Genomic DNA, 11,826 nt, shown 5'->3' with positions numbered 1-11,826 from the left:
TTGGGTTGTCTGCGCAACTCTTATGTGCTACTCTTTATCTGTATAATAAATAGCCCCCACCTGTGTTTAGTGTGCCACCAGGGGGCGTCATTGCTCACTGCAAAGAGGTGCAATTGTTTTTGTCCCCTTTATTTATGTCTGTTAATTATCGCGATATCTTAAATGCTTGTCAACGGATTAAAAATAGGCATGTGAAAAAAATGGCCGTAGAAAACAGTTTGTTTGTGGTGCGGATCAGGGATTTCTTACCATTGACATATTTATAGCTTATTTTACGCATTTCCTCATTGCTGAATTACAACAAATGAAACAATTTCACACACACCCCTGTGCCATGATGTCGTTGATGGAGATTTACTTTTAAAACATGGTTTTATTATTAAAAGATTGGAAAGTGTAGGTCTACTTCCTTCCTTTCTGTTTCTACTTCTTGTCTACAGGAAAGAAACGAGGATTTCTGTCCTCCACTTCATCTGACCATAACCCATTTTTAAACTGGCAGATGGCAGAGGAACAAATAGTGCTCTTTATGTTCGCTCTTGCGGATGAGGAGCTTGTTGTTCCCTCAGCCTTCTCCTCCTCCTGTCCGCTTCACTTGGTGGGCAGTTCTCCGTCTCGGTTTTCACTCTTGATTATAAAGGAGGAGTTTGCTGCATAGACGCGCTTATACTCCAACTGGCCTGAGTAAACTCTGGCTGTGTGAACCGGGATAGTAGACTGACCTCACTAGTTTTTGATTTGGGCAAAAGGACGAGCTGATAAAAAAAACTGGCAACATGGTTGTGGCGGGCTGCACGAAATGCATAAAATATATGTTATTTTTCTTTAATTTTATTTTCTGGGTGAGTTGAACATGTTTTACTCTGAAGTTGCTTTTGACTTTGCGCCTTTGATGTTTGATTAACTTCTGCTTTTAAAAACTGCTTTTTCCTTCTTGTTGATTGATTAAGTGGCAGCACGTTTAGGCCACATGTCTGTGTAGCTCAAGGCTTAGAGTTAATAGATTACAAGTCCTGGACAGAGTTTCCCGCCCTGCTGTGGACCATTCATTATGCTGCTGTGTCTTTGAGAGGAGAGCAGCATCAGTAGAAGAGGCAGAGCACACTAAACCTTGTCCAGGCAGGATTTGAAATGCTCTTCATCAACAGCTACTTTCTGCATGGCTGCAAGGAGCACTTCACACTGGATGGGCTTCAGTCCTCTCTCAGGGATAAATACAGTTTTGTATCTGGCATTACTGCTGTTTTAGATCAATCATTTCATTGATTCAACTCCTGTTCATATTATTCAAGTACTCGAGACAGGAAGGTCTGATTTCTGAAGTTGTTTCTGATGAAACAAGTGAACTAAATTTCTCTCATTATTGGATGGTTTCTTATAATTTCAAGGAGTCTGTTTCTCCCCAGATTAAACACACATAAAGAGGGAGATTGAACAGGGGTAGTGGGGTTTCTGGGGGAGGGGAGAGCTGTTTCCCTTTGACATTTCCTTTGTTCCTACCTGGTCACCAGACTGTAGCTGCCTTTGAACCTCTGAGGAGCTCAGGAAACACCTCATTTATTGTACATTCATCCTTCTTGTTTTCTGAAAATTTGTTTCAGTAATAAGAGCCACAGTGCTGTTTGCATTTTTTTTGTTACATCGCGTCAGACTTCCTGCAGATGTGCTGTCCACTTAATTTGTTCACTCTTGGCCTTGCACAGTCAGAATTGATCATTGCTTGTTTGAGAATTTCCATTTGAGTTTGTCTCTACATAACAGTCATCTTTTTTTAGATAAGCCACCACATCCTGGACACGTCGCACTTGATGGAGTGTTTCCTCTGTTGGTTTTGTCATTGTAAAGCCTTCTCTTCCTTGTTTTGCTATTTTTCAGGTGGAGGATTTAGTTTCCTGTTTCTTTGAGAACAATAGAGTGCAGTCATGGCACTAAATGTGCAGATATCTTGAAATAAACAGTGGCATAAAGAAAAAGAGCATCGGCATGTGAACAATAAATTGCACTGATCAGTTAGTTAGTATAGTTTACACTCCATCAGCTTTCACATGCTAAAACTTTTATCAGGATATACAGAATAGAGGAGAGGTCAAGGGAGATAAAGTTGAATAACAAAGTTCTCAAGTTGGCTTTTAAACAATGTAGGGAGGACGTGGTCTGTGCCGTAGGTCACTGAGCTGTCAGGATGTCCTTTCATCACTTCTCTGAAAGGACAGTGGACATTTCACAGCGTCACGGCAGAGCTAAACACACAGAGAAACATTAGCCGAAATGTTTTGAAACTGATTTGATCTTTGGAGAGTCAGGCTTTGTGAACTCTCTTTTGATGGGCCTTTAAAGAAAAAAAAAGTCTTAAATGAAAGGATGTTTTAATATTCATGGTAACATCTCTCTTGAATGTCGAACATTTTAAAAGGCTCTGATCCTCCCAGAGGTTTCACCAAAAGTAAAGAAAAATGAAAGAAAATAATGAAAAACGTTTTCTCTTTGGGGACAGCTGGCCGGAGGTGTGATCTTAGGAGTGGCCCTGTGGCTCCGCCATGACAGTCAAACCAGCAACCTCCTCATACTCCAGTTTGAAGGCCACCAGGCACCAGGCACCTTCTACATCAGTGAGTATATTCCATCAACAGAAGAGCTTCGCCATCACGTCATACACTGTTTGACTTGGAAATTCGTTTTCCACATTTTTTAAGGTTGGGAAAGCTGTTATCATTTCATTCATCAATGCTAAATGTACACTGAGTGTAGCAGCCTCAGAGTGGACAAAACAACAAGCATATCTTACAATATAATACAATTAACTACTACAACACAACAAATTATGGGCTCAAGAATGCACCATAAATGCCAACCCAACAGAGAATATAGTCTTCACAAAATAAATATTTATTTCAGGGCTACTATATCAATTTGTTCTTGATAATCTATCCACTTCGTGTAAGTTGCTTAGTCATCATTGCTTCCCTCCTATTTCCTCATAACCATACATCCTCCTTGAGACTCTCTCATACTCCTTATCCTCATTCCTTGTTCTCCACTTGACAGGAAGCTCACTGTTAACAGAGTGATGAAACGTAACTAATTGACAGAAATACCTGTCTTTCACACTCAGCTGGAACCATTGAGTCTAGAAATAGTAGGAGCGGTGTGACCTCTGAGCAAAGACCAGGAAACAGGACCTGCGTAAATCTGCAGCGTGACAGGCGCCGTATTCACTCCAGTGTTTTCACTCGGCTGTCACTCTAACACTAATGACCACACACTGAAGGTGATGTTTCTTAACTCAGATATGTTTATGACTTCAGCCCCGAGGTTCTTTCAAAAGAAAGGCCAGATGCCTCAGACAGATTTTGAGACATATGTGGACTCTGAGAAAACGGTCTCTGAGCACAGTGCACAAATAAAGACATCATGTGCCTTCTGTCACTCGCACTTTAAAGTGTTTGATCCTCAGGAATTTTCAGGAGCTTTGTATTCATGCAGTCCAGCATGGTCTCTGTCTGTCTTTGTAAACGTTTTCCAAAGAATCAGGAATATGTGCCTCAGGTCTTTCTCACTACATGAACTACAGTCTTCAATCATGTCTATTTCCCCGTTCTCAGCAATCCACAGATTGGACCTAAAACCTGCAATACACAATATGATTTAAACATTTCAAAGGTCCATCATCTTGGTGTGGTGGTGAACTTCAGTGAGCCCATTAATTCACATTTGGGCTCCTGCTGCTGTCCCATACTTAACCCTCAGTAAGTATACAGAGCGAATGCAAGCCCATGCTTTTTATAGAGGTAAAGGCACACTCGTGATTTTAAAGGCAGGGCGGCAAGCAAGGCCCACCCAAGCAAGATCAAGGGACCGTTTCTTTTTTTTTTTTAATGTTACCCTCCCTTGAACATACGCCCTTGCATAATTCAAATAACCTTGTACATCTGCACATTACCCTTCAAATTAGAGTTTGGAGTGGATGTTTTTAGCATGTTGGCGCACCAAAGTGGTATTTATGTAAGGCTGAAAATACACATTTCTCCTGCCTTTTAACCAGTGCCTGAAATCATAATTGGTGGCAGTTGTATGTAGTCTGGTGTGGTTAGTGCTCCAGCCTGCTGTGGGAGACAGCCTACAGATGCTTCAGTTGCTTTGCCCAGTATGTATAATGCAGAACCTCAGCCTGAATAACTGTTCTGCATTATTTCATAACTAAAAGAAATAAAGAAGACGGTTGTATTCTGTGTAAGCAGGCTGTGAAGGAAGGATTTCATATACAATTGTGTATATCAATGTACACAAAAACAAACTATTCCCCTGAAGCCTCACAGCTGTTGATACTTTAACTGTTTTGTCTAAACAGGAAATTTCCAACATTTCCCACATGGAAATGGCAATAAACAAAGACCTTTTGCGTTTTAAAGTCGTATTTATTGCAACTCTGTTTGCTCCGAGTCTCAGTAATAAAGCTGTTTATCAAAGTTCAAACCAAAGACGTACACAGGGGATACAGTAGCTCTGATTCTCTCTCACTTCAACTGAAAATGTAACTGCTTTCCCTTTCTGCACGTCAACTGACAATTCAACCAATTTCTACTCCCTGGTGAATAAAAAATGAGACTAATAGATATCGCCACTGAACTTCCTCACTTGATTACTTACATTAAGGCACACATTTTTTGTTTAAGTCTGAAGTTTTGTGTCTATAAGTGTTAATGAAGTGGAGATTTCTGGCTCAGAGTATGAGGAAAATAACAAATTTACAGACAACAACCTTTCATTTTTGTAAGACGCTGCATGTGAAAAAAAATAACCAATAGATATTTCAATGAAACTTCCCCAAGTTTTCTGAGATTTTCTGTTCAAATATGCAATGAGGCATTATGGAATAATATTCTGAATCTCACCTCAACTGATATTTAAAGGAACAGTTCAACAAATAGGTTAATGTGCTTATTCCCTTTCTTGATTAGAGTTAAACAAGAAAATCAATACCACTCTCCTGAACAGACATGGCACCAATCTTATCTTCTAACCTTTAAAGTGAATAAACATTGTGAGTTGTGAATAATTTTGAACCGCCTTTGAGGTGGGCTACAAAAACGTTGTGTAACTTTAACGTAGTATATTCACTGCAGGAGGCCTGCTGTTAAAGACACGATTCCTGTCTGCTCTGCCTCTTTTGTTCCAACTCTTTCTGTTAACAAGATGACAGGAGAAAATGTTTATATAGAGCCTTTTTAATAATTGATCCTCTTCTCATCATTTATCCATTGATTCACAGTATGACTGGGTTCATCTCAGTTTATTGATGTCATGTTCCGACCGTGTGAACATGACTTCACAGCTCTTTTATCAATATGCTAGATGAGAAAAGTCCAAGTGTGGCTTTTAGTTGGTCTTCACCTCCCCCTCTTCCCCCTCTGGAGATTACACTGGGATACAAGAAATAAATGAACTTCCCCGGTGGTATGAAATTGCCTGTCTCTTTTAAAGTCTCAATAGCCTTCAAACCTCAAAGGGTGTTGTCATAGTAATGGAAGGCGGTGGAAATAATGCCTGCTTTGCCGCATTGCCGGGTTACTGGCCCTGGTAGCTGTTTCTCACTGCAACAAAAACCTGAAAGAGCGAGAGGGGGGGGGGGGTCAAAGGAGGAGTGCATTGAGTTGAAACAGCCAGAGAAAGACAGAGTGTAGATGTAAGTATGGGGACTATGCGTGGCATGTAAGGTACAGTGTGAGGTGTTTGAGTCTCTTACTGTCTGCGGTTTTTAGATCGCACCATCAGGCTACGTTAAAGCCTGTGTGTTTTATTTGTGTGGGAGGAAGAATAGAAAGACTCCTAGACCGTCCTCCTAAAAGCAGTGGTGTAAGGAATCATTCACATCCTTTACTTAAGTAAAAGTAGTGATGCACTACTTTAAATACTGTCAGGTGGTTCATTTCAGTGGTTCAGACCTTATAGGAATGAAAGTGCTGCCACACAAATGTTTAGTTTGGAGTTTTCTCGAATCTTTGCTTTTTCCGTGACAACTTTGATAATTTTCCCTTTTTGGGTCTTGATTATTTAAATGAAATAATTTCATAAGGGAAGAGAGGAAATCTCTTTTTGGTGGAATTGCTAACAATCTTGTATATGTCTGAAACATGACAAGGATTTTTTCGAACCGGATCAAAAACTGGTAAAATCTTTAATAATGCATTATGTAATTGTTTTCTATAAACTAATAATGCATTTTATTATGCAAAAAAAAAGAAGCCTAATCTGAAGAATAACTAGTGAAGTCAAGTATGAAGTAGAATCAAATGTAAAAAGTAAAGGAGAAGTACTTAGAAATTTAGTAAATGTATTTTGTTATTGTCCACCGCTGGCTATACAAGATTTACAGTTTTAGTGTTCGAGTGGGGAGATTACTGTGGATCTGCTAAGGTCATGAGAACGCAAACTGCAGCTTTTCTAAAACTTTATCTTCTTCTGGCAATTCATTTATGCAGGTTATTCATTTTATGAATTCCTGTTGGAACGCAGCCACTCAACCTCTAACTTCCGCTGCACAAACCCTCCCTGTAATCACTCTGATAGAAAGATAAAGGACCTGATTGAAGGAATTAGTATCTTGGCCTGCTAATATAGCATCCACATGTATTGCTGAAAACTGAGTTTTAAAACGTAGTCATTTAGTAGCTGTTTCAATATTTTCACATGGTCTCAATCAGCACAAAGTGCAAAAAGGCAAGAAAGTGCTCAGAAAACATAGCCAGTAATGAATGCCTTCAAATCACCAAGTACTTTTAATTAAACTCACCATACACACAATACAATAGATATTTGTTTTCACCTTTGTGTGCTGAACGTTTTCCTTTAAGCTACGTCAAACATAAGCCAGACCTCTGCTGTAATCGGAGCTTTATTGCTATTCATTTACATTTTCCTGCAGCAGGACTACCTGTTGCACACCAATTCATTATTATGGATAATGGTCAAATGCATATATATTTATATATATATTTGTTTTTTGTTTAAAGGTTAATACAATGCTCATGCTCTCAATAGATTTTTCTTTTTTGGACTCCTCTTTATATCAGTTTAATTACACAAAGATGTGTGTGTGTGTGTGTGTGTGTGTGTGTGTGTGTGTGTGTGTGTGTGTGTGTGTGTGTGTGTGTGTGTGTGTGTGTGTGTGTGTGTATATATATATATATATATATATATGGGTGTGTGTCTGTGTGTTCACATGTTTCCCGGGGAAGGATAATGCTCAGGGTCAGGGGTTAGTGCAGAGGGGGTTTTGTTGGGGGTTGGGGGTTTCTGGGAGCTATTTCCTGGCCTGACAGCTGAACAGAGTCAGCTCTCACTGTCTCTCTCTCAGGATCTGGGGGCTGTTTATCTCCAGGATGTCAATAATGTCATGTCATCCTACAGGGAAGGCAAGAGAGACATGCAGGCAATCCATTACAACATGTGGATCAATGAATCAACACACTGCTATGACACTGCTGCCCCCTAGTGGTGCTCAGGACACAACGCCGCCATGATGAACTACTACCTGTCTTTAAATTCCCATGTATGATTGACATATTTCTGTTGTCTCCGTGTTCACAGGTGTGTACATACTGATAGCTGTTGGGGCTGTGATGATGCTTGTGGGCTTCCTCGGTTGTTACGGTGCCATTCAAGAATCTCAATGCCTGTTGGGAACAGTAAGTATCTTCTGTTTGAATTAATTAATTTAGGATCATTTGAGTCTGAACACATGAATAATGTTTCCTTATTTTCTTTCTTTAGTTCTTCTTCTTCTTGGTCATCCTCTTTGCTTGTGAAGTGGCCGCAGCAATGTGGGGTTTCATGAACAAGGACAGAGTAAGCAACGCAAACACAAGCCTGCTACTGAATATTTGATGTGTACATTGATTTCCACCTCTGCTCCAGTGAACCTGCTCTGTTGTCTCTGAAACACAGATTTCCAAAGAACTGATCAACTTCTACGACTCTGCTTACATCAAAGCTGTGGACGTCTCAGGGTCTCCCAGCAAAGACTCTGCCATCAAGGTGCTGGATGCTTTCCACACTACGGTACGTCACGATGCACAGTCACTCAATATGTGTATGAGCGATATAGATCTATTTTATTGTGTATTTTGTTGAGTAAGTGACCTCTTGTTTCTTTGTGTCCCCTTCAGCTCGACTGCTGTGGTAAAGGAGACGACACCGCTCTCTTCAAACAAGTCGCCAGCACCTTGTGTCCCAGAAAGACTCCAGAAGATTTTCTGAAATCTCAGGTACACACAAATTCTTACTAAAATTCACAATGAACACAATACCTGGTAGAGAAATGTTCCTCATTTGAAATGATCTGCCATCCTTGGAATATAGTGGTAAAGTTGCAGAATAGACATGAAATATACTTTATATACATATAATGTATTAGCATCTTTAGAAAGAGGGACAATTATACATTTCAGGTTTTATGAAATTTCAACTTGAACTTGGCAGTCATTCTGCGGATTTATTGATCAGAACATCAAACCAAATGCTAAACAAATACAGCTGAATATGAAACTGTAGTTTGATTTAACCAGCGTTGACTGGGTGTCAAAAAGGAATGGCCTGTTTTGACCCAGTTTTAGTGTTGATTTTCTTCATAACTTTTGGGTTATGTGTTGTTAGTTGTCCCAAACTATGTGCAAACTGCAAATGATGCACATATTATTAACAATCAGTAACACATGGTGACATTTGCATTTAAGAAGAGAAGAGTTCACAACCATATTTATTTTGGGTAAATAAACACTAATATAAACAATAACACCAACACCGGGTCTTGGTGGTTTTCTGCCTGTGGATGCTGGGTGAAGTTTCAAAGAAGAGGGACGAAGTGTGCGCACATCCAGGCAAAGAACTCACATGCCAGACAAAACTATACTTAACTGGCACAAAATAAGTCTATACGCTTTTAGACTCCAAATAAATATCTTATTTCTCTTTTTAAGGCAATGTTTTAATTTGTAAGATCTTCCTCAGGCAAGCATTAAAGCTGTTTGCTGACACCGGCAGGTGATAATGATTTGAGTTGATTACTGCCTCTACAAGAAATGCCTCTTTTTCTCTTTCAAACTTGCCTGAGAGAGATCTTACAGATAGAAACATTGCTCAGTATTGTGTTGGGGAATTATTGACCCAAAATACTCAACGAAAAATACTTTTATTTTTTCCGACTCTTTGCTACTATTTATGTTACTAATAGATAACATGGTACATAATTAATTATTCAGAATTGTGCGGTCAGAAGCAGCTGATATTGATCCACTTGTTTTGACAGCAGATGCTCTCCTTTACATGAAATCCAGTACAGTGTGTGTGTGCAGTTTGAGGGGTGAAAACTTAATCACAGCGGCATGGTCAACGTCTGTATTTTTGCCTCCTCCCAGAGCTGTCACAGTAAACTGATCGAGCTGTTCTCGGAGAAGCTCTACCTGATTGGTCTGGCTGCTTTAGTGGTTGCTGTCATCATGGTGAGTGAAAATGCAGATGGATATTTCACACAGCTGTAGTGTGATGTTGCTCAAGTCATGGCGAAACATTTCCCTGAAACTAAACTGCTTTTATCAGCCATGATAAAACATATTGAATTAAGCCGCTCCGTCCTTTTTCCCATTTAGATCTTCGAGATGATCTTCACCATGGTGCTCTGTTGTGGCATCCGTAACAGCCCTGGAGTATATTAGGAGACCAGCCAACAAACAACATCAGCCTTTAATGGATTTTTTTAATTACGTGTTTCTATGCATCAGCTCCTCTTCCTTATGATTTTAACACAACAAGATGGATATCTTTCTTTTTACTCTAGATTAGAAAATGCATCTTGTTCTTGATATTGCTAATCCATAAACACTCATCGTTCTTACACAATGATTTAGACGTTCTTTATTTATCACACAACACTTCATTTGAATCTTTTATACATATGATATGTTGTGAAATATTTCTCTGAGGTCATAATGTTGTTTTTATGGATGTATAAATTGTATATATACTTGTCATATGTTAATAACACTTAGGATAGTGCATGTATTCCCTGATTGATTGTTTGTGATGCATCTAGCTGCAGTGTTAGTGTTAAAATATAATTTAAGCAGCAGGGTGTCAGTGGTCTGAGGTGATGTACTGTCTTACTCTAATGATTATCAGGATGACGAGTTAGCCTGTGTGTTTGTGAGTCCACTGTGTGTCTCTTCTTTGTGCCTAATGGACCATCTTCATGCTCTCTTTCCTTTATTAACTTGTGAAACACCCATCCTTAAATATACAGTTATGTCTTCTTACTCAACCAGTTTTTTTATTAATGCTAATAAATTATGTCACCTTACTTTTTTTGTTTTTATTGGAGCATACACTACACTGGTGTTTTTCAATCTTGTATTTTGCTTGTGACCTCTTAAGATGAAGCAAATTCTCTTTCAATGTCTATAAATTGTAATCAGTTCAATCAGAGAGGGATATTCACTCAATGAATTGAGAGAGTCAGGAAAATAAAAGTATTTTGTGTATCCAAATGAGTTGGAGTTTTTTGTTATTATTTCCTACCATCTCTTGACCTACTAGAATCATCTTGTGAGCCCCTGTAAGGGTCAAGGCCCCCACTTTGGGAACCACTGCACTACACAGATGTTTTCTTTCTTTTGTTTACTGTGAGATTGTTTTAAATGTAGGACCGTGAAACACATACTGTATAAGCTTTCTATCTGAAAATAAACTAGGCAATCTGTACGACTTCGACCTGACACATAAACTTTCACTCAACAAGCCTAAAAGTATTTTTTCCGTGAGTCACCACAGGGAGGCAGTGTACTATCAACGCTCTTCTTGCTCAATTGTCACAATCTGTCCCCCCTGCAGCACTTTGAATACATCAAAAACTCATCTGACTTGTATTTCTGGTACTGTGGCAGCGGACACACCCAGAACACTCGGTGTTTGTTCAGCCAACAGGTTTACTTTCTCATCAGAAAACACCATGTCATGATTTTTGGAATCAAACCAAATTACTGATAAATGACGCACATTACCTAAAAAGGAGACATCCTCTCCTTTTTAGGTAATGTGCGTCCGTTTCTATAATATTCTTTCTTATTAGAAACACCTCTCGCTTCTCTGTGAAACACATTGCAAGTCAACAGCAGCACAAAATCCAAAACTAACACCTTTCTAAAATATTTTAACTAATGTTAACATTATAACCTCATTGAAGACAGAATTTATTGCAGGACTGATTTATATAGCTAGATGTACCCATGTACCAAATTGCCCTGGTGATGTATAAGAGCAACGTCAAAATTTGAACATAAAGTTAATCTTATCCAAATACCAAGTTTGTATATCACAACAACTCATGAGTTTCTTTGCTCATGAGCCAAGAAATTGCTGTAGAATGGAAATGAGGTTGGAGGGTTGCGGGTCCATGTCCAGGGCCGAGTGCCTGTTAATTAAATTTTAGACTTGCATTATCATTATAAATAAGTCTAGAATAATAGTTTATATGCTCAAAAAACAAAACAAAAGCTCTCTTCTTGGGCCTGTTTACTTTGTGGCGCCGGTTAACATTAAAATTAGGCTAATGTTAGCGTTTAGCAACGGCCTGGAAGGATATAGCCAAGCAGATGCAGGGTAGGGGCAGGTTGTAAGGGCGCCAAGCGAGTTAGTTTAGACTCTGCCACATATCACCAATGGCCTGTAAATTCAGGATCCCGAGTCGATCTGACAGGCTGAGCACATCTGGTACCTACAGGGGCATCTTCCCTGGGTCTTAGGAGATGCCAACGATGCCCCTTACAAGATTTTACA

The 11,826-nt window shown here is 39.3% G+C and overlaps 1 protein-coding gene across 1 annotated transcript; it reads left to right on the top strand.

Annotated features, from left to right (window-relative positions):
• Nucleotides 1-619: 619 nt before the first annotated feature.
• On the top strand, nt 620-10,351 carry LOC137880898 (CD81 antigen-like). Its single transcript, XM_068722466.1, has 8 exons — nt 620-842; nt 2,495-2,609; nt 7,588-7,685; nt 7,771-7,845; nt 7,945-8,058; nt 8,166-8,264; nt 9,414-9,497; nt 9,645-10,351. The coding sequence occupies exons 1-8, from the start codon at nt 777-779 to the stop codon at nt 9,708-9,710; spliced, it is 717 nt and encodes a 238-aa protein (XP_068578567.1). The 5' UTR covers nt 620-776; the 3' UTR covers nt 9,711-10,351.
• Nucleotides 10,352-11,826: the final 1,475 nt, after the last annotated feature.

This window comes from Cebidichthys violaceus, unplaced genomic scaffold, assembly GCF_023349555.1.
Source record: "Cebidichthys violaceus isolate CVI_PGR_0920_01 unplaced genomic scaffold, fCebVio1.0.p SCAF_3, whole genome shotgun sequence".
Taxonomy (NCBI): Eukaryota; Metazoa; Chordata; class Actinopteri; order Perciformes; family Stichaeidae; genus Cebidichthys; species Cebidichthys violaceus.
The sequence above is the reverse complement of the archived record's forward strand: the minus strand, read 5'-3'. Positions and strand labels throughout refer to the sequence as shown.

Bases quoted from the DNA above. Each gene is read 5' to 3' on its own strand.
- LOC137880898 (XM_068722466.1), top strand. From the start codon at position 777: ATGGTTGTGGCGGGCTGCACGAAATGCATAAAATATATGTTATTTTTC. The intron at 2,610-7,587 runs GTGAGTATATTC...CCGTGTTCACAG, and splicing joins ACCAGGCACCTTCTACATCA to GTGTGTACATACTGATAGCT. The intron at 7,686-7,770 runs GTAAGTATCTTC...TTCTTTCTTTAG, and splicing joins CTCAATGCCTGTTGGGAACA to TTCTTCTTCTTCTTGGTCAT.